At 48.2% G+C, this 23,258-nt stretch overlaps 1 protein-coding gene across 3 annotated transcripts in view; it reads left to right on the forward strand.

The window, feature by feature from the left end:
• The first annotated feature begins 11,484 nt into the window (after positions 1 to 11,484).
• The window catches only part of Fgfr2 (fibroblast growth factor receptor 2), a 105,477-nt gene continuing 93,703 nt past the window's right edge, over positions 11,485 to 23,258 (forward strand). For all 3 annotated transcript variants that reach the window (XM_052197289.1, XM_052197308.1, XM_052197299.1), the window contains exons 1-2: positions 11,485 to 11,961; positions 15,755 to 16,072. In XM_052197289.1, the coding sequence (XP_052053249.1) occupies positions 15,907 to 16,072 (166 nt within the window). In that variant the 5' untranslated portion in view covers positions 11,485 to 11,961; positions 15,755 to 15,906. The remainder of the gene's footprint in view (positions 11,962 to 15,754; positions 16,073 to 23,258) is intronic.

Below are 23,258 nucleotides of genomic sequence, written 5' to 3' on the forward strand. Positions count from 1 at the left end.
TGCCAGAGCAGAATCTAGCTGGTACCCTGTGTGAATGGAGAGGCAGATTCTTGCCTAGAGCATCTGTGAGCAGCAGATCCCACCCAGACTTCTGGTCCTTGAGCCAGCAAGAACACCTTCATGTTTTTTTTAGTCTGTGAGCTCATGGTAACTGGTTATAGCAGAATAGGGAGCTATACGCCATTTACAGAGCAGGCGTGGCAACCAACATAGGTGGCATACGGAGGCTAGGTGACCTAGCTGTGTGGAGCCCAAGTCAAACGGAAACCAAAGACCCAGACAGAGTTAGCTCTCTGGCGCTAAGGGATGTGTGGCAGAGGCGAACACAGTAGATAGAGGGGATCTGGGAATAAGACAGTGGCAGAGAGGTAAGAGGGACGAGGTAGGGGATATGGACTGGTGAGGTCATCAGAGACCACTCACAACCATGAAGATAATATTCCAACAGAAAGCATGCTCAGAGGACCAGAGCCAGTAGCAGGGCGAGATCTGAGAAGTAAAGACTCTGGAGGCAGCCACGTTTGGAGCAGGACTTCTTCTGTCTTCTTCAAGGACAAAAGCTCTGTCTGTGCCTGAGTTCCATATAGTGTTGTCAAGATGGGGCGCCACAGCCCCATCAATAGGCTGAGAGGAGTGCTCTAACAGGCTGGTACCCATCCCTCCTAAGTCCTCAGCTAACCTAGCAGAAAACCTAGGGAACCGATGGTGTATTATTCTTGGGGCATATGGTCCCTGTCTGCCGAGGGATCCAGGCTCCCTCCTGAGAGTCATTACTCTACTGTGACTCCTGGAGAATCTGGTGCTCTAAGGGTGGGGTTTCATAATGACCATCATGGTGGCAAGAACTGATGGACATCCTGCATGCACAGTTGACAACCAACTATCACAGCGTTTTCAATGGTTCAGGTTCTACTTCCGGGTGGTAGCTCATTCAACAGGAAGCTCGGGTAAAAAGACATGATTGTAAATACTGCCGAAGGTGTGAATGGCTCTATCAACGTAAAATCAGCTGCTATGAAAGCTCAGGTTACCACAGAGGCCCAGGAAACCAAACTCGAGTAAGTCATCACAGTCTTCTTCAGGCCTACCTTCCTATCCTCACAAGGTTCTTCTTGCGTAAATCCAGAGGGGAAGAAAGCTTTTAGTTCCTTGGATTTGCTCAGCCACTTTACCCAAATGTCCTGGTGGGTTTTACTTGACACAACTTAGAGTCACTTGGGAAGGTGGAACCTCAATTGGGGAGTTGCCTATGTCAGATCAGCCTGTGGACATGTCTTGATTACAACTGATGCAGGAGAACACCGTGGGGGGTTCCGTTCTTGGGAAGGTAGCTGAAGGTGAACCTGGGAACAAGCCCGTAAGCAGCACTCCTCCATGGTCCCTGCTTTAGTTCCTGCCTCCAGGGTCCTTCCCTGCCTTGATGTCCCTCCATGATGAACACATATAACATATACGGTGAAATAAACTGTTCCCTCGCCAACATTGTTTTTGGTCAGTGTTTTATCACAGTAACAGAAAAGCAATGTGGAACACCACAAGTCTGGCTCCTATTTAGCATGGGAAGAGGGTGGATGGGGAGGCCATATTTAAAGCTAGATACTCAATTAAATCTGAATTTCAAATAAATTATGAATAATGCTTTGAGATATATCTATATCGTGATATTTGCTCATATGATGCTAGGGAAATATAATACAATATTAAAAAATTCATATATAACAAGGCTATATATATATATATATATATATATATATATATATATATATATATATCAGATTAGGCAACCAGGGCCTTCAGAGTTCTGAAGTGGTGTCTCATTTGGGGGAAATGAGTATAGCAATGGTTTCTAATCCCTTTCTCAACACACTAGGAATTTCTATAAAGAAAACAAATGGATGCTTTGCTGAAAGGAGCAAACAGGAATATAAAAGATATAAACGATTCTTCAAGCCGTCAGAGACACTAAGGATAGAGTGGCTTTCTAGACCATGTGGAGGGTGCATTAGAAGAAAGAGAGAACGCACCCTGCCTTGGACGGTGTAAGCCACTGCTGAGGATGGTCAGTTTCAAAGCCAGTTATGTTTGAGAGTCACAGCTCATCAATAGGGATGCAGGGGTTCTGGAGGGGGTCACACCATTTGCCTAATGTCACTCAGCAGAGAGAGGCAGCAGCAAAGTGAGGCCAGGGTTAGAGCTGGGCCCCATCAAGGGTGGGGCCTAGAGGCTCTGGTATGGAAATGACATAGAGCACGGGTCCGTGGTTCAAGGTGAACAAGGCTCTTTACGTGGGCTTTCAGTTTATGCAGACTGTGAACTAGGTGTCAGTGTCTCATGTGTGCTTTTCTGTCTGCGTGGGGTTTGCTCTATGGCCATCTATAGATACCCTAATCTGGGCCTGCTCAAACCTTTTACATGTAACGGTATGGTGTTTGCATATAAACTGTACATCTTCCAGGAAACGGTAATCAGCTTCTAATTATGTGTGATAACTGAGACGGTGTAAATGCAACAGAGTCATTCTACTGCATAGTTTGGGGAAAATGACAGTCACATAGAATGTGTATGCATCAAATGCAAATATATTTTTTTCCCAAATCTCTCTCTCAGTTGGTTGAGTCTATGGACACCAAGCTGGGCGATGATGGAATACACCTTTTTTTTTTCTTTAAAAAAAAACTAACTCTGCTTGAGTGATTGAATCTATTGTTTCTCAGTTTTCATTCATTAGTTTCCACCAGGATCTACATTGTATCTTGTTATTTACCTTGTTGGGGTTTGATTCACTTTTATCTTTCTAAGAACTTATGGTCTACCAGGTAATTTGTTTGAAATCTTTCTGATTTTTAAAAAAGATTTACTTATGACTTTATGAATATGAATCTACTTGCATGCCAGAAGAAAGCATCAGATTCCAGAATAGATGGTTGTAAGCCACTGTGTGGTTGCTGGGAATTGAACCCAGGACCTCTGGAAGGGCAGCCATCTACCCTTAACCTCTGAGTCGTCTCTTCAGCCTGGTGGTACACACCTTTAATCACTCAGTAGTCAGAGGCAGGCAGATCTCTTGAGTTTGAGGTCAGCAGGGTGAATCCTGGTCTACAGAGTGAGTTCCAAGACAACCAGGACTATGCAGGGACAAAAAGCACTTGAGTCTATAGACAGAGGACCTTCCTGGTGATCCACTGAGCTCATTTTATACAAGGATTTATAGGGAAACAGGTCAGACACAGAGTCCATTCCAGCTGTAGGTTTGTAGCCACTAGAGTCAGCCAAAGATGCAGCCCATAGAGCCACTATCAGTATCTCTAGCTGGTCCCTTCCCCATGACAGCAGTGATCTTGGCTAAGCTCCCAACACCAAGGCTTGACTTGTTATCAGGGTCACCTACTGCTACCTCTCATGGTTCTTGTGCTTGAAGGCAGATACACCCCAAAAGACCACTATCACAGTTGCTAGGATAAAGTAAGCACCCCGTGACTGTCTTCCAGGAAGCCCCTACCCATGCTAAAACCACTGAATCATGGTCCTGCAAATGGGAACCTATCAAAACTCAAGATGACTTTGTGGACAAGGAAGGTAATGGTTCCTATTTCTGGCTGGGTGACATGTGGAGAGGAGGCAGAACTGGCCAGGATCCTAAAGGCAATGGTCAGTCATGCTTGCTAATTTGATGAGGTTTAGAATTACCATGGAAACAAGTATCCGTGCATCAGCTCCATTAGATCATGTAAATTAGATTGAGGAAGGTAGACACACCCTAAATATGAGTGGCTCCATTCTATGGGTGAAGCTCCTGGATTGAATAAAAAGGAGACATCCCTCCCCCCCCCCCCCGTTGGAACAAAATGACCAGCTACCTCAAGACCTACCCCCATGATATTCCAGACATGACTGAGCCAAAAGAAATCCTTCCTCCTCTCTTAAGACACGTTGGTATGGTGTTTTATCATAGCAAGGAAACAGGCAACACCGTTTGTATCCACAACAGGAATGATGGCTATATGGTGGTTTTCACAAAAGGGTATAACCCAGAGTGTGGCACTGACCGGCCTTGGTAGAAGGGAGCTGGGGTCCTCAGGCCTGGGGGCCTACAGTGCAGGTGGACTCCAGCAAGATAGGTTAAGGGCAGAGAGGAGACGCTAGCTTAAGGCACAGTTGCTGAGGTTGTTTGGAATCTTGTTCATTCAAGTGGAGAGAAGGAGCCACTAGCTGGAAATGTGGAACTGCCTTCCAGGGGCTCCACACCCTGTGGACAGAGAAGAGGCCTGAAGTAGTAACATTCCAGACTGCTGATGCTCGCCATTCCGGCTCGATGCCCTCCCAAGACACCAAGGGCTAGGACTGTCCATCTGGGTAAAGATTAGGCAACCAGCTGGATTCTTTCTAAAGACACGCCCCCTCACCGATCACTGCATCAGCTACACCCCAGGAACCGCTGGAGGAAGTCCGGAACAATGTCGGGATGACCATGCTCCAGCTGCCCTGGAAGCCCCCCTTCTCTCTCACCCTGCCAGGCCACCAAGAGCCCTGAGTGCTGTCCTCCTGCCTGCCCTCCTTTCTTCTGCCCGCAGGGACGCCCATGGCCACACGGGGGCGCGAGCGTCCGCTGAGCGTCTCCCTCCTGTGCTGAGGCTGAGCAACAAAGGCTGAGGTCCTAGGTCTCCTTCACCTGGAGCCACCCTCTTCCTGGGTCCCCTAGTGTCAGCTCAAATTAGGAGTTAACTTTTGCACAGCACTGTTCTTAGAAATCTGTTAAAGAAATCTTCCTACTCCTTGATGGCCTTTATCCCCAGCCTGGGGACAAAATACAGGAGCTCTGGGACCCTAGAAGGGTTACTGGGTTTGCGGTTTTATATGCATCCTGAGCTGTATTCTCTGCCTCCTCCTTCGAGTTTAGCAGGATCCGGGCAGCAAAATCCTTTTGGTTTTTCTCCCTTTTGGTTTATTAAGGCAACTTCTTCACACATTTGGACAAAATAGACACACACCCTCGAGAAATAGAATAACGAAAACGCAGAAATCGGCAGAAAAGGAGGCATAAGCCATGGAAACTGGGTCACCGCAAACAAGTCAGCCTGGCCCGAAAATGGCTCTTTCTCCCTAATTTCCAGGTAGACCTCCCTGTCACTGTGTGTAAAACCTCATTGAAATATGCTTCCTGGGCACCTTATAAAGAGACCCAAAGAAGCTGTTTCCCTCACCGTCAATCAGCGAGAATCTATCTGTAGGCCTGTCAGCTATAAGCACAGCTCACCAAACTGCTCGAGCATGCCAGGCAGGGCCAAGCCTTGTGAACCCAGACAGGCAGGGGCTATGCCTTTCCAAGTGTGATCGGAGTCCCCTGAAAAACAAGAACTGATGCAAAGAAGGTGTCAGGATGTGTAGGTGAATCCGTACTCATTTTCAGGGGAACAGAGGTAAACACTGTATTTGCTAAGGAGACCACCCTAGTGTTTCTCCCATACTGTTTCCACGCTAAGCAGCAGAGTTTGATGTTAAGCAGCAGAGTTCTCTCTCCTAAATTAGCGGTTTTCAACCTGTGGGTCTCGACCCCTTAGGGGTTTGACCCTTTGGGGTCAAACAACCCTTTCACAAGGGTTGTCTAAGACCACTGGAAAACACACATATTTTATGGTCAGGGGAGGGGGATCATCACAACATGAGGAACTGTACTAAATAGTCCCAGCATCAGGAAAGTTGAGAATCAGAATCACTGTCCTAAGTCCCTCTGGTGCTCCTATACAGGCCATGGGAGTAGCCCAGATGGGAATGGGTTGGAAGAAATCTGAGGTCCTCCTGGAGGAGGAGGCAGTTAGCAAGGGTCTGGCCCACAGTTCAGTGCAGTGTCTTGGCAGCAAAAGCCTCTCACATCTGCATCTTGTTCACCATGGTATCACTAGCTACACACGGCGTTGGAACTCCCAGAACGTGGCTAGTGCTACTAAACTGGAGCACAGGGCTCTAGGTAGGAACTAAAGGAAGAATTGCATATGATAATTTGTTTAAGCACTGGTTACAACCATGTGCATAACTTCTCTGCAGTCTGCTGAAGGGGTGTGGGGGTGGACTGTTGTAGAGGAGGTTGTCCCAGTGTGCTGGGGGTGATGCTGATGATGCTGATGATGCTGCTGATGATGCTGGAAAGGCCTGGAGGCTTGCAGGCAAGGAATGACATGCCGTACATTGCTCTTAAATAGCGATGGGCCGGGATTGGAGGTGTTTTCCTGGGAGAGGCTCATTATGAGTAGAAGGGTCAAGAGCAGTGCTCTCAGACAGCTGTCTGTTCTTCCACACAGATGCTAAGTTCCTGTAATACATCATGTCCTTCAGTGACAGGTAAATGACAACCTCTCAGTTTCTTCGGGCCTCAAGGTGTAGACCAGGATGTTCGGAGACCTGCCAGACATTGTCAGAAGCTTATCTTTTAGGCTAGATGAGTGTGTGTGTGTGTGTGTGTGTGTGTGTGTGTGGTGGGGGGGGGAGTGTACCGTAATTATGCTAATAGTGAAGAGCACGGTGCCTTCAGAATCACAGCCCACTTGACAACCCTGCAAGTGGATTCAAGCTAAATATGCTAAGAGATGCGGGCGGAAGATGAAAGCCACACCCGGGTACCCAGACCTAGTGCAGTTTCTATTGTCCCATGGTCCTTGTCAACCGTCAAGGGACTTATGACATCCTAGCTGTGCGCGAGGCTGCCTTACCTACGCAGCCAGCCAACAGGCTCCCTTCTCAGAGTCAGGTTAACAGCGGGCAGGGGCTCATCCTCGTCCACTGAGCACAGGGCAGAAGGGGGCAGTGTTGAGATGGGAGCCCACACCGTCTACCTACGGCCTTTCCTCTACATTTTTAAATTATGAAATTATTCATCTACCCAGCAAAGGAGGGAGAATATGCAACCCTGCTGTGTGGACTCTGGAGAGAAGAGGTAGAGGCTGTCATATTTGCTGCATCCTTGTGTTTATGCTGTTTTTCCCCTTGTAGGGTGGTCCTCGGTAATGTGTGACTTCTACCCGGCCCCATACAGTCCTTCCAACATGCCCCAGAAACTACTGATAGAAACAGCAGCTACTGACCAGCACTGAGGTGCCTTACTCCATTCTGCGAAACCATGTTCTGTGCAGCCAAGGCCACGCTAAGGCCCACCTCTTGGGTGTTTCTCGTTGGGCTATTCCGCTGGGGATGGGAGGGCGTGTTGGCAGTCATGGCTCCAGAATATATTAATGGAGGCTCTTACTAATTATTAGTAATAACACAGTAATGATAGGGCAGCCACAAGTTCAGTCCTTGATGGTCCTGGGAGGTTGGGAGTAGTAACCTATGGGGTGATTACCATAGAACACATGGCTTCTCCCATGTGTCAAAGTTTCTGGGACCCCCTGGGAGTCCCTTAATGTCTGTCCTGTCTTCATTCGTTCATGCTTTTTGGAATCCATGTGACAGCTATGACATAGAAGAGCTCCTTTGCTACTGAGAAAGCAGATAACTCAGGAAACTGAAGTAACTGGCTCCAGTTCACACACACCAGGACCTAACAGTGAAAGGTGTGTGTGTGGGGGGGTGGGGGAGCTGCCACACTCTTCTTAAGATAGAATCTCATGGAGCCCAGGATAGCCCCCCCAGCTCTCTACCTGAGGCTGTCTTTGAACCTCTGATTCTCTCTGTGTCTCTACCTCCTGAGTGCTGGGATTACAAGTATTCATCACTATGTCTGGCTTCCAAACCAGCTGCTGAAGGGGTGTGGGGTAGACTGCTGCTGTATATGTATATATGTATGTATGTGTATGTATATATGTATGTATGTGTGTATATATGTGTGTATGTATATATATGTGTGTGTATACAGTGAAATACCACAAACTGATTGGGCTCTTTTCTCGCCCTGAAGTAAGTTGCCTGGCTGTGGTCCTGGACCACAAGCTTGTACCCCAGCCATATTTAGGACATTATAGAGATGTCACGTAAAGACCAAAGCCCATCGTTTTGCATGCAGCCAGGCCCAACTGGCAGTCCCACACAGCCTTTGTTCCCCCAGCTTTTCCGTATGGTGAAGGAGACACAAGCCATTAAAACACAAATGATTAAAATTAAACATCTGAATCTCACCGAGAGCGGTGGGCGGCCCCTTTCCCTTTCTCCTCTCCCGGGATGGGCTGACCGCACAGTTTGCTGGGTGCCATGGGTCGGAGCCTTGGTTTCTGCTGCCCTCAGTCCCTTTCATTCCATTGATGTATCATTACTGGAGTAGGGGGGGAGGGGGCGTCATGAGGCCTTCTGGGGAAAGAGAAAAGGGCGACTACTCAAGACGTTTTATAAAAGGGCAAAATTGGGAAGAAAGGAGGCCCCGTAGGGGGTGGAGGGTGGAGAATGTGGCCTTGTCTGGGGTTTCTTTCAGCTGAAACCTGCGGCCTAGCTGCCTTCAGTTCAAACTGTCACCTTGAGTTCTTGCTGGCTTTTCTGCCCTCAGCCCCAAACCTCAACAGATTGGGCCCTATTTACCTATTCACACTCGGCCATGGAAACTCATTAATAGGCTTATTAGTGACAGCATTCACGGGAGGCCATTGACAAAAGGGGTTCCAGCCACTTGAAGAAGGGAGAGGGGGTAAAAAACCTGCAAAGAGATTATTTTCTCATTCAGAAGCCTGGCTGAGAGGAGAGCTTTCCTGGACCATTGAGGTCACGTGAAATCTAAATGATGCAAAACTAAATTTTTTCCCCCAAAATTCCAAGCATACTTAAAAAAATTTTTTTTTTAACTTAAAATTTTCCTACTGTGGATTTGTGGCTTTTCTAACTTGGGGGGGAAAAGTGCTCTTTGGCAATCAGGGCATTTGGATGGACGGCTACTTTTTCATCTCCATAAAGAACAAATTCTGCACACTGCCTCTGATGTTAAAGAAGGTGTTTTTGTTTTCGGCGGAAGGACTTCCTTCCATTCAGCATCTATAAAGCTAGGGATGAATGGGGGACAGGGACAGCGGCTTCCTGGGCCATTAATTTATGTGAGAATGTGTTAACCTCATTTTCAATGGCTGGTGGACCCACTGCAGTAGGGAGAGGGCTCTGTCCTGAGACACGGGGAGTTTCCCATCAGTGGGGATCATAAAGATAGAAGTGCGGAGTGGAGCAGGACCCTAGCCTTTCCATTGTGACTTCAGGTCAGAGAATGAGCACACATGAACACCCCCAGGGAGTGGCTCTGTGTCACCTGGCTGAGGCGGTTCCCAGCCAGGCCACAGAACATCTCATCCAGACACGCCCCTTTCCCACTAAACACAAACAGATCATTTCGTCTGGAAATTGGGCCGTTATTTGTGTTGAATTTCCAAATTCTAATTTCATGACTATTTGCCTGAGGCATTGAAAATAGATTTGCTGCCCGCTCGCTTTGTAGTGATGTGGATAAAAGTTTCCCTGGGCTATGCTGTGAATAAAGATGATCTCGTAATCACGTGGGGCCTAAGGAATCCACCTGTGTAAGTGGCATAGAGGAGAGAATTGGGGATTCTGGTACCTCTCCTCTTCAAACCTGCTTCCCAGGTGGGCTTTACAGTCTGGCTTTGTTTGTCTGCAGGCACCAGAAAGAGTCTAAGGCTTTTCTGAACTTAGTGACCTTTTGAGTCAGGGTCTCATATAGCCCAGGGTTGATACAAACTCAGTGTGTACCTGAGAGAGACTATTTTCAAACTCCCGAACTTTTCTTTATCATGCAAGGTCTGGGAATATAGCAGGTACCATGTTTGGCTCAATAATTAATAATTTAATTTATTTAGACAAAATGTAGCTGTCTTCAAACTTACTAAGTAGACCAACTTGGCCCAAACTCAAGGCAATCCTCCTGCCTCACACTTCTGAGTGCTAGGATTACAATTTATGTGGCCTTGAATTTAAGCACAATTGTTCAAGGGTTGAATGAAGGTAAGGGAACGCATATTGAAAGATAAATGATCCCAAGATAGTCTAGTGGAAGAGACAAATGGGAGATGCCAATCATTTACAACCTGGCCTGACATTTAGTTGAAGAATCCTGCTTTGCAACAGAGAAGTATAAGAGTCAGAGGAATCCAATTTGCTCAAGATCAGATGACTTTTTTTTTGATAGAGTGAGTGTATTTTCTGTTTCTTTGTTTCTTTCTTAGGTGGCATGAAGATTAGACACAGGGCCTCAGCAAGGCTAGCATTCTACCACTGTGCTATATCTCCAATTCTCTAGACTCTTTCTGATTTCTTCCCTTCCTTCCTTCGTTCCTTCCTTCCTTCCTTCTTTCCTTCCTTCCTTCCTTCCTTCCTTCCTTCCTTCCTTCCTTCCTTCCTTCCTTCCTTTCTTCCTTCCTTCCTCCATCCTTCCCTCTTTTCCTCCCTCCCTCCGTCCCTCTCTCTTATTTATTTATTTATTCTTCATTTTATTTGATTGGTATGCATGTTTGCCCGCGTGTCTGTCTGCACCCTGTGCATGCAGTATCTCTAGAAGGCCAGAAGAGGGCGTCGGGACCCTGGAACTGGAGTTAGAGGTGGTTGTGAGCCAACAAGTGGATGCTGGGAACTGAACCTGTCTCTGGTGGTGCTCTTAAAACTACGGAGCCATTTCTCCAGCCTCACTTTCTTTTAAATATTTTTATTTTTAAACTATGTGCCTGAATCTTTGTGATCACAAGTGCAGCTTCCTAAGGAGACCAGAGGCTTTGGATGCCTCTGCGGCTGGGGTTACAGGCCATTGTGAGTGCCTGATATCATGCCAGCAAATGACTTCTGGCCCTCTAGAAGGCAGGAAGCTTTTGAACTGCCGATCCATTTCTCCAGCTCTCCTTTGGATTTCTTTATGTTAATCTACATTGTTACTATTAAACAAGATGTTTTCAGTTGTAGATTTTGGCTTTTTCCAAGGCAGCCACATTAAAGGGCTCAACCAGCAGCTAGTTGTGTTAACCTCTCCGATCTTCAGTTTTCTTGTCAGAATCTAAGTATGTCACTCTGCAGGCAAATGTGCCGATTGAGTACAATTATCTATATTCACCCGTTCCCTTCTTAAAGGAGGGCCTCGCAAACACATGTCCCCTGTTTATTGTTCAGAAGAAGAAAACATAACATCTTCCATGAACATAAGCTGTTTCCAGCTTCAAAGCTTCATGACGTGAAATGTCTGGTCGCAGTATGCTGCAGCCCTATTCTAAGGTGTCTGAAGTTGCACAGCATTCCGTCATTTGTTTGCTAACACATCCACTCTGCACCAAAGCTGGCTAGGGACGGGGGCACTGGCATACAGGGCAGTTCACCAACAGGGTCATCTGTGCACCCCTGCGGGCAGCGCGGCGGGGCCCCTCGCCTGCCTGGCGGGTGTCTCTTTGCGGCTGCTAGGCGTCGGGAGCAGCGCGGGGCTCGAGACTGCCCCAGCGCGCGGCGCTGATTGGCAGAGCGGGCGCCGCCGTCCAGGAAACGGCTCGGGTTTCAGCGGGGGGCGTGACCCGCCCGAGGAGGCTGCGGCGGCGCGGGCGGCGCGGGGAGAGCGCCGAGAGAGACAAGCGGCGGCGGCGGGCGCGGAACGGGCGCACAGACGATCGAGTGCGAGGCCGCCAGAGCTCCGGCGCGGGGGCTGCCCGTGTGTTCCTGGCCCGGCGTGGCGACTGCTTTCCGGGCTGGCGGGGGCCGGACGTGAGCCCCCGGGCCTCAGCGTTCCTGAGCGCTGCGAGTGTTCACCACTCGCCAGTAAAGTTTGGAGTAGGCAACGCCAAGCCCCAGTCCTTTCTTCTGCTGCTGCCCAGATCCGAGGGCAGCTCCGGCGTCATGTCCGCGCTATTCTGCGATCCCCGGCGCGCGTGAAGCCTCGGAACCTTGGCGCCGGCTGCGACCCAAGGGATCGTTCTCTTTTTGGAGTTTTCCTCCGAGCTCATCGCCTGCTCCATCTCGACCCACTCTGGGCTCCGGCGCAGCACCGAGCGCAGAGGAGCGCTGCCATTCAAGGTAATCGTCGTGCCGAATGCCTCTGGGAGCTTCGCCAGCCGGGAAAGTGGTGCCGTGGGAGGATGCGGGACGCAGGATCCCCGAGATGAGGGCGCGGGTAAACCGATTTGGGGGTGCGCCCTGTCAGTCTCTGGCTGTATTGGTGATGGAGGGGTGGATGAATGCGGATGGCTGGCTTTGGGGGAGTTCTTTCATCACCTCCATCCAAATGTTGACATCTGCCTCTGCCGCCTGCACCCCTTTCCTGTCAGACTTCGGCGGGCACAGTCCTGCCTACTGGGCGCGTTCCTTTGAGCTCAGAGCCGGCGCGCCATGGAGCTGCCTGCCAGTGGCACAGCCCATAGGCGGGGGTTTGGGAAGGGCATCTTTGGGGTGCCTGGTCCTTGGATTCTGGAAGCTCCAGCCTGGTACTACACAGACCCTTAGGAGAGGTTCTTTCTTGGGGAGAAAATGCTGGGGTGTATCAGGCAACATCCCTAAAGGGATGGAGACGCCGGGGTGACACCTTTGGGGAGGCAGTGGCTCTGGTCCGGGATTTCGATGCTGGCTGTTCCTCCCCGGCCACAGCGGTTGGCGCAGAAGGGATCGCCGCGCGCCTGGGGCTAGGGGGCGAACTGGACCGACTTTTCCTAGTTCTCCTAGCTGCTCCGACCGCAGCCGCGCCGAGATGTTGAAAGCACAGGCGAGTTCTAACTTGAGCGCTCATTCTTTCAGCGCGGGGGAATCGGTCGAGAGCCCTGCGTGGCGTTGGCTTCCACCCTCGCGGCCAGGGGGCAGGCGAGGGAAGCCAGCTTCGGCTCCGCGCCCCTGCAAACTTCCCAAGATCTTCCTTCCTCACGCCCCCCCCCTCACGCCCCCCCCCCCCCCCCCCCAGTTCAATAAAACCTACCCTTAAAGGCAGCCTTGCTTTCAAACTCACGGCACCCATTATGTGTTTGGTGTGAAACGCTATCAACATTTAAAACTCTATTGTCCCAAGCGTCCCAAATCCCTGTAAATCTTCCACTGGCCTGGACTCATTTTCATCTGAAAAGCCTGTTTAGTTTGAATAGAAAAGCAATCAGGCGCCCCTCTCCGCACTCGTTGGAATGTCAATTAAAATGCAGATTTCTCAGAGCTCTTTAGCGCTCCTAGAAGAGGGACGAAGCAGGATATTCCAGGCTGACAAATGAAAGAAATGCTACAATGAAGTAGGGTGGTGATGTGCACCCCAAGCTGCTCGGAGTACCCACTAAAACAGTAGGGTAGAGATTATGGTCTTACTTAAGGCAGCTTATAGTTTTGGGATTTCGTTGTGTTTAGAACCCCCCCTTCGGCCCCCTCCCCCTCGCATCCTCCCCTCCTCCCCCTCCCCGGCCACGAGCCCGGGACAGCTCCCTTCCCTATTTGGCCCCGTGAAGAAGTAAGAGAGCCTTGAGCCAAGGTAGGGGGGCTACATTTAGTATTAGCCTAGGAGTATTGACTTCTCCCAGGAGAAATCCACTTGGGAACAAAATGCCAACTGCTCAGCCCGCTGAGGTATCCTAGGATTACCCTTTAAGGTAGCAGCACCCCCCACCCCCATCACCCCGCAGGGCTTGCCTTAAATCGTTCTTACTGGACAGGGAAGAGTGTGTAAACGTGTACAACACTGCGCAAGCTCACCAGCCAGGCCCTTTCTGCCGGCCACTTCGCCTGTCTTTGGAGGCAGACTAGTGTGGAGATGACCCCAAGGGGCGGGTGGCCGTGAAGAGTCATCCGTCAGAGCGAGAGTGAGGACTCCTCCCTCGTAGGCTGAGAAGAGAGCCCCCTTTCAGGAGGAAAATAAACACGCTGGGGCTTTCTCTGGGGCTCAGCCTCCAGGAAGGATTATGGTATTGAAGGCAGGAAGCTGGGATTGTGGCCGCCAGCAGCACGCTGGGCCTGTGTTCCCAACACGGAGCCTTGGGACCTAATTATCCTGCCTAGGAGGTCGCTCAGCACTTTTGTCCACTCCGGTGAGGCGCTGCGCGGACCTGCCGCCTTCACTTCTCGCCTTACAGAGGTTTGAGGAGGGGGCTCCTGTGGGGACTGGGCCTTCGAAGAACCAACGTTCAAGTTGAGTCAGCCTGGGGCACTGGCCATCTTCGTCCTTCAGCTGGAGCTGAGGTACTCCTGGGTAGTGGCTGGTAGGGAGGGTGAGCTGAGAACCCAGCTGCAAGACCTACCAGGATCTGAGATTGTAAAGTTCTAGAGAGCGGGAGAATTTACCTGCATTCTGAAAGTTCTTAGTAAATCAATGAGTATGTTTGTGTACTCTCCTTTGACAGGCTTGTAGACATAGACAAGGAATTATCTTTTGGGACTCTTGGCTTTAAGAAGAAAGAAGACTTGGGGAACAAAAATCTTTCAAGTTGTCTAAAAACACTGGGCACCTAAATGCTCTCTCTCTCTCTCTCTCTCTCTCTCTCTCTCTCTCTCTCTCTTCTGGCTTTTGTTGTTAGCTATAGCATTTTACCTGTAATTAAAAAACCAAAACAAATGGCAGCTTCTTATTTCTCTTTGGAGATGGTTCATCCTCTGCCTTTTCATCTCAGTGAAGGGTGAAAGGAACAGGTTCGAGGACCGGGAGGTTTCTGGCAGTGTCAATCCTGTGTCATAATTGAAAGCATCAAAAGCTCAGGATTAGACTGTTTTTTTTTTTTCCTCTTCCTCTTTTTCATTAAAATGCTTACCCATCCCCAAAAGCCACCCAAAGCCCGTGGTTTTCCCCCGGCCCTTTCCTGCCCTGGGTTTCAGCAATTCTCTGAATCTTGTGCATTCTGACTCAAGGCTTAGTCACCGAAGACGCTGAACAAATGTAAAGTTATTTGTACTGTGGTAAGCTTGCTTGGGACATTCTCTGCTTTGGATCTAGTAAGTCTGAGTGCCCCTTGTAACTGATACTTTGGAAGTTTAGCCAATAGGTTAGCGTATTGAAAGTTCCCAGGCCAATCACATACCAGGACGGCTTGTACGTATCATCACCATTACTAATAAAATCTTGAATTATTCATCAAGGGTTCTATGTGCTCTGTATCCTACCCTCTGACGTCGGTTGAAGATATTTAGTTAGTATGCCTGTACACTGCCTTGTAGTCAGTGGAAGGGAATTCAGGCTTTGAATCCCCCGGTTGGATTAAACTCATTCTTTGTAAGTGGCTGCTTGGCGAAAGATTGAAATACACGCCTGCATCTGAAAATGAATTCTGACAAGTGTAAACTGGTGGGAATTTTTTTGTAGCCTTCCTGAGATTCTTTGATTCTGTTGGTCTCCTTTCTTTCTGAGAACCATTCTGAAGTGAGGACGTGCCGCCCGGCTCAGCTGAAATGCGGTTCTCAGAGCAAAGCAAAGCCTTCCTCCAGTCAGCTTCTTAAAGCAAGGCCAGCTGGAATAAGAGAAGTTAATGAGGCTGGTCATGCCAAGCCCAGCGTTTTAAACTCGGGTTTTTTTTGCAGTTGCCCTTGAAAGGAAGGAAGGTCAAGTTGCTTCAGCGACAAGGTAGCTTCCATAGAGGATGGAAGGGCATGCTGTGTAGCCGGGTAGCTGGGTCCTACAGAGATGGTTTATCTTGGTGTCTCTTAAAAGTAAGCTTTTAAAAAAAGATTAGTCTACCCCAGCTTGTGGACTGCTCTGGACACCCCTGAGACGCAGAGGTGAGGATGGAAGGCTTTTCCTATAATGAGAAAGAATGTGTTTTCGAATACATTGAGAGGCTGAGAGACGGTTTTATCCCATCTGGGTTTAAGCAGGTTGGCACAGGGGAGAGACTGAATCTGGCTGAATTTCTTTCAGTGGCAGCAGCAGCCGCAGCAGCAGCAGCAGCAGCAACAGCAGCAGCAGTAACAACAGCAGCAGCAGTAACAACAGCAGCAGCAGCAGCAGCAGCCTGAGCACAGCTGCCTGGCCCATTGCAGGTAGCCCATGGTCTCAGAAGAAGTGTGCAGATGGGATTACTGTCCACATGGAGATATGGAAGAGGACCAGGGATTGGCACTGTGACCATGGTCAGCTGGGGGCGCTTCATCTGCCTGGTCTTGGTCACCATGGCAACCTTATCCCTGGCCCGGCCCTCCTTCAGTTTAGTTGAGGAGACCACTTTAGAACCAGAAGGTAAGTTCTCACATGTCATTTTAAGGGTACCAAGTTGTTTTGGGGATGTGTCTGGGGGAAGCGGTCTTTAAATGGAAGGCCTGTTTCAGCCAGCTGCCTTAGGAGAGTGGTCTCCCTCCACATCTTCTACATCAGCCTGGAAAGGAGGGTCTTGGCTCCCAGGCGGGGGTGGAGTAGTTTGGTTTGCTCTGTTCTTTGTGCTTGGGCAAGGGAGGCAGCGGCAGTTCTTGTTCAGCCAGTGCCTTATAGCACTCTGGAGGGGACATACCTTGGCAGGGTGACGGTGGCCTTCTGCAGTTGCTCTCTAGATGGAGGGAAAGCCTTGAATCACTATCTTTTGGCTAAAGGAAATAGGCAGCCTCTGAAAACTGACATTTTCTCGCATTGTTTAAGAGAAAGGAAGGCTCTGAACTTGAGCATGGAGAGCCGTGCCCGAGCTGGATTGGTTTCTAAGCTGTTGTAAGCTCTCTGTGCTAACGCCCAGCATCACAGAGGGGGCAGGTTTTATGTTGGGAAGATTCGAAAGTGAATTTGCCAAGCGTCTCCCCCATCCGAGGACACGCCAGATTTTACTAGTGTGTTTGGCTTTGCACACTTGGTTGCAAATGTGAGAAGCTAGTTGTGAGGAGGACATGGCTAAAATACTGAGCTGGGCAAAGAACTGGTCCTTCTCCCAGGCCCTTTGGAGACGTGGTCCAAAGCCAAGCCTCTGTGCTTGGTGCAGCATGGGAATCTGTCATCAGGAGGGAATATTGGTAGGCGAGTTATTTTTTGAGTGGTAATCCGAGCGTGACACTGCGGATCGCAGCAGTCATCGCCACTTAATGAACGTGTTTGCTGAGGGCCCACCTGGTGCCGGCCGGCTTTGGCGTCTGTCACGGTCCTGAGTACTGGCAGGTCAGCTGAGTCGCTGTGGACATGCACCCTGAATCAGGGTCCTGAGGAGCAGTGTGTTCGTCCAGAGGGGATTGGGGGGGGGGAACAGACTCTGCCCCCCTCCCAAGGATGAGGGCTATGTACCCATCTGAGAGGAGGGCTTGAGAAATGGGTCCCCAGTAGGATCCATCCACCCAGGCACTCTTGCTGGCTTTGTGTGTATGAGACTGGGGGATGTCAGGCCACACAAATGCCTGGAAATGTTATAAATTACCAGGTGTCTTTGGAAAGAAAATATGGTAGGACTTTTGTGTATGAGGTGTGTCGCACGCCCTCTTTTGGAACCATCTCTTTGAGACTTACCCTGTGACGTCAGGGAGAGTGTGATCTGCAACAGTGACATGTTTTCAGAGGGCTTAATGTGAGGGGAAAGGATTGGGTTTCTGAAAGTCTGGTCTGCACTTCTTTAATTTTGCTAATAATTAAAATGGATGTTCCCCTAATTGCTGGTTTTCCCTGGAGTGTGTGGCTCAGCACAAAGTGGGGGAGCTGAGCTGGGATTTCCTACGCTGTGGGCTTCAGAAGCAGCCCCGGTTAGGAAAGAATTGTCATTTTTCATTTGGACTCTCGGGGCAGTGTTGCTGTGAGTTGATTTCAGTCGCAGAGTATAAAATGCTCCTGGAGGGTTTCCTGGACTGCATCTAATTACCTAAGAAAGGTTACAAGACATTTGTATGGAGAAGACAGGTGGGGGAGAGGAAGGACAGTGGGCTGGAGTCCCCCAAATGGCTCTTTGTGTAAGAACTGACATCCAACAATGTGAGCATTGTTGGAAGCAGATCCCACCACCTGGGGACCGGTCGGTACATGCAAGGTTAGGGAGGGAGGCTGAGAAGGCCCAGAAGTTGTAGGTCACACTTTGCCAATGCCCCTGGGTGCACTTTGATAGGTTCAGAGTTTGCATGAGGTTCAAATCACATCCAGAGTTGGGAGATGCTAAGAAAAAAGAAAAGAAAACAAAAGAAAAGAAAAGAAAAAAGAAAAGAAAAGAAAAGAAAAGAGAAAAATGTCTTGAGGTGGAGTTTCTCCAGTGCAGGCTTGGAAACTGCAGAGAAATCCCAGAGCCTTGATTGGTGGAATCTCTATCAATAGTCATTGAACAGTAACATTCCCAGATGCCTTCTGAGGGCCATCTCGAGAGGTTTAGTTTTTACCAGCAACCTGGACAGAAAGAGCAGAAAGCACAGCTCCTGGCACTGATGGCAGCCTTGGCCATCACCACCCCCAGCAAGCGGGGACACGTGATGCCAGTTCTCAGTGCAGCACATAAGGTACGCTGAGAGGAAAGTTGCTTTTGGATGGAGGAGGCGGTGACGCTGGATCTCTGCAGGGTCTGTGCTCGCTTTCCTTGTCTGTCAGACCAGTATTGCCACTGATATCCAGGTGATTAGAAGGCAATCAAGCTAGAGATTAGGCTCCATGCTGGGCTCTGGTGTCTAATATGTGCGTATGCCGCCATATTTGGTGAAACTGGAATTTTGGCAAACACTAAGTTCAGCTTCTGTCTTCTGAAGCTCTACTGTGGAAGACATTGGTTTGCTGATTTAGAAGCTCAGTTTAGATAATGTCCATTGGGCCGGACTAATAGGTAATCAGGAAGTTCCTAGAAAGAGCCCATGCCTCACTGCTAAGGAGCCCTTTTGACCCTTTAGGGAGATGTTATGTTCAGTCATGTAGTTCTTTCTGTGTAGCATATGCAGTCATGTAATGTATGTCCTCACCCACCATCCTATCCTGTTCATGTGTCTCGGGACACTTTCTCAAGTGGCAGTAGCAGGGTTGGGTCAAGTCAGTTGACCTAAGAAGACAGTCATCTCTATAAGATTTTACTCAGTATTTCAGAATAGAAATGATTGTATCCAACTGGCCATCCCTGTAACAAGGGACAGCAGTGTCAATAGTTGTGGATTGTGGAGGGGTGGTCCCTATTCCAAGTGCTGCTCTATTGATTCACATTCGGAATGTTCCCAGTGTGGTCAAGCCTGGTTACTGCCCGGCTGGGCTCTTACTTTCAGATTCCCCCTGACATTGTCACCTGCTCTGGTTAATTAAGTCATTGTTGACATTAAGGGAATCTGTTTACCCCAGCCCAGTAGGAGCTAAAATAAAAGGGCTTTCCCAACCCCAAACCCTTAATTACTTTCCCACCCTCTGTTAAGTGAAATGTGCAAAGGGGTGGCCTGGGGGTGGGGTGGGGGTGGGGTGGGGTGGGGGTGGGGTGGGGTAGGGGAGTAAAACACATCCACTAATTCTTGGGCAGTCCTCTGGGATGGTGCTGTTCTGGATTGAAGTGAGTCTTTATAATGGTCACCAGCAGAAACCTCGTCTGTCTGCCTGCCTGCGTGGAGACTTGCTGAAGGGTTTTTTCCCTGGGTAGTTCAAGTCATTTGTCAGAAAGTATCCTACGTGCTGTGGTCTGAGCCCTCCATGTTAAATTGCCAGTTAGGAGAAGAGAAAAGAAATATCTGCATGCTGCCAGTGGGTGATTTAACATAAGTCTTGTGTTTCCTATCATCTGCATTTTCTGTTGCTCTGTGTGAGTGTGAATATGGAAGAGTTGACTGTAACTTGATAGTTCGCTGAGGAACAAGGGCTTATTCTTGGTCAATTAAACCAAATGCAGGCGCGTGCTGTTAAACACACAATGAAGTCCACATTCTTTATTAGAATATAGTGTATTTCACAATTCACGGGCAAAGAACTGTGTTTAATATTACTACTAGAGCAAGAATCTGGCCAGCCCAGAAAATTGGCATTTATATAACTCCCTCTTGCTGGCTCCCACTGATTGTGTGTGTGTGTGTGTGTGTGTGTGTATGTGTGTACTGTCTGTCTATCTGTCTGTGTTGCCTGTTTATTTAAATCAGTTAAAAGACTAAATTGCTTACTTAAAAAAATAGCCACCCCTTCTCAGCCAGCATCTAAAGACCTTTTGCTGTTTTTAAGACTTATTTTTAAATTATTTAAATTAGGCATATGTATGTGTATTTCTGGGTAGGATATACACATGAGTGCAGGTTCCCCTGGAAGCCAGAGATTTTTGATGCCTGGGAACTGGGTGTGGGAGTGAATGTGGATTCCTCTGCAAGAGCAATGCTTGTAAGAACTGAGCTGTCCCTTCTGCTCCAAGATATTTCACATTTTTCTTTCTTTCTTTCTTTCTTTCTTTCTTTCTTTCTTTCTTTCTTTCTTTCTTTCTTTCTTTCTTTCTTTCTTTCTCTCTCTCTCTCTCTCTCTCTCTCTCTCTCTCTCTCTCTCTCTCTCTCTCTCTCTCTTTCTTTGAGGGTAAGAATTCAAACAACCAAGCATTCCAATAGGAGATGTTTCCAATATCTGATTTAATGAATAATTACATGGTTATGAAATATCTGGGGTAGTGTTTAAACAGGAAGGGGATGTTTAATGTTCTCATTCTCCGTGGAGTGCATGCAGTAGCCCTGTGCATGCAGTAGCCCTGTGGACACTTAGAAACAGTTTGGCTCCTTACATAGTTAGGGAGGTAATGAAAAGACAACTAAGTCCCTTTCGGCAGGGTCTGTCTTACTTTCCCATTTCTGATTGAATCCCTGGGATGGATCCAGCAGGGTGTCTTGCCTTGGTCAGCAGCTAGGAGTTATTTTGGGGGAAGGGATGCTGCAGGCTATTTTACAGATAATTATGGGTTTCCTGAGCAGAACTGTCCCTGTAGGGGTTGGAGCGAAGATTCTGTGATTAAGAGTACATCCTCCTTCCACAGAGGACCAGTGTTGGGTCCCCAACACCCACAGGGAAGTGCTCCTAATTGTCTTTCCCTCCAGGTGCTGGGGGACCCAGTGCCTCTGACCTACTGTTATCTGCACACGCCCTTCTCTTCTCACACGTGGACTGCCCTTACTGTCTTTATTGTTTTGTAGAGAATGATGGGAAAAAAGAATTCAAGATGGTAGTTCCACTGATGACTAAAGGTGTTTAGTAGTAGCCTTTTCTTAAAATACAGTTGGTGAGCAAGGCGGTGGTGGCACACACCTTTAATCCCAATACTAGGGAGGCAGAGGCTGGTGGCTCTTTGAGACTGAGGCCAGCTTGGTCTACAGAGTGAGTGCAAGGACTCCACAGAAAAACTCTGTTTCAGAAAACAAGACAAACAAAAAACCAAACCAACACACACACACACATACACACACACTTGCTGAAAGCTTGAAGTTGTCGTTTTTACAAAAGTATACTTAACCTTGGACTAACTGTGACCATTCTTTTGTGCTGGTGGTTCATTTTTTGAGATGGGCATGTCCCACAGACTGACTTGGGGTTTTCCCTGTAGCTCAGGTTGGTCTAGAACTTTCAATCCTTCTGTCCCAACTTCTACTCTTAACTGTGGGTCATTCTCAAAGAGCATGTATCTAGATATTCAGTAATTTTGAAAAACTTGGACTTTGCTTTTATGGTTTACTTATTTTTATGTGTACATGTATTTTGCCCGCATGCATGTATATGCACCATGTATGTATCTAGTGCTGGCAGAGACCAGAAGAGTTTTCCCCTGGAAACTGAGTTATATACGTGGTTGTGACCTGCCATGTGGGTCCTGAAATAGCACCAGTGGTCTTTACCCCACCCAGGGCTTTCCAGCCCTGTGGCTAAATGTGGAATGCACTGCTTGTTTGCCTGAGGCCACCATAGGTAAAGGTGTGCTTTGTGGACTTTTTACATGTTGAGAATAAATGAAAGTCCACTGCTTGCTTTTGACCGGGTCAAGTCAGGGAACTGAACCATCGTGCCACATACCTCCTCTTTAACTTCTTGTCCAACTAAAGAATCATGAATCCCAAGCCATTTCTGGACAGAGAGATTTCAGGTTATGGTGACCATGTTTTATGAGGATGTTAAAAATAGCTCCTAAGGAGAATGCTGACAGATTCAGGAAGGAGAACCTGGCCGGCGCGTTTATTCGTATTATTTATGTAGCTCTTTCCCCGAGACATCTCAATCCTGAGCACGAAGGAAATCAACTCATATAAATTCCTTCATTGTTTCCTAACCCTGGAACTTGTTTTTTACTGTTATACCTGACAGTTTACAAATACTGTTTGTTTTTTTTTCTCTCTCTCTCTTTCTCCATATGTGACCAAGTGCTTTAAAGGTATCTAACACGGAAAATGGTCAACTTGGTGCGCTTGTTATGGATTGAAATGAGATCTTTGAGACTAGAGATCTCTGTCAAGTTTTTTCTCTTTGGAAACCTTTCAAGTTCACATTGAGAGCTGACAGCTGACTAGCCCTTCCTTCAAGCTGCCTCCTCCCTGGTCCACACCAACCCTTTGGATTTCCACTAAGACTGTTGCTTAACTGATTGTAGCAGGTACCTTGCTGACTATGCAGCCTGTAGGGATATGTGTTTCAGATTTAAAACCACTCAGGTCTTTAGAGACTAAGGAATCCTGACCTGACATTTGACTTAAAATATTAAGTAGAAACTAGTAAAGTTGTTTTGAATAGTATGTGTTGTGCTTTCTGGAGGTATAGTCTCATAGGAAATCGCCCTTGGGAGCTGAGTTTGAATGTCTCTACTATCTACTTGACCTCAGCCAAGTGAGATAACCTGTGTGAAATACCTAGATAATATCTCTCTAAATTGTGCAGATTGAATACAAACTGGACTATAGTTTCTGACCCAGCACAGGTATGGGGTAATGCTGATCCCCCGCCCCACCCCATACCTTTGTCAAAGTAAATAAAACCCATATTTCAAAGACCTAATACGGTGCTTACCCTGTAATCTATAATGATAAATGACAATTTTTCAGTAGAAAAGAACATTAGGCTTTCCTTTACCCAACTCTTTTTTGCCTTCTTGGGTTTTTTGTAAGTCCTCTGGTGTTTAGACATGTGACCCTTTATCTGCTTACAGTCTAGGTGTTCAAGGTTGACTTTTTTTTCCTTTCTTTTTTAAGGAAGTCAACCATAACCACACCCAGCACATAGTGAGAATTTGTCGTGGTCTTGGGTATATTTTGGCAGGAGAGTCTTCTGTTGGAGGTTTCCAGAGGATCAACTGTAGGCCAGTGAAGGGTGGTGGAGAGGTTGGCATGAGTTGGTTGGGTGTGTTGGGTGTGTTGTAGTGTGCTGTGCCCTGCCCAGGCCAGTGAAGAACCTGCCCACCATCACAGGTGGCGCTTGCCTTTGGCCATCTTCTCCCGAGATGCCGTCTTCTGTTTGCCTGCTGGAGGAGCTAGGTGCTGGGCTTCCGTTGGGCTGCACAGAAGGGATTGTG

This window comes from Apodemus sylvaticus, chromosome 1 (genome assembly GCF_947179515.1).
Source record: "Apodemus sylvaticus chromosome 1, mApoSyl1.1, whole genome shotgun sequence".
NCBI classification, from domain to species: Eukaryota; Metazoa; Chordata; class Mammalia; order Rodentia; family Muridae; genus Apodemus; species Apodemus sylvaticus.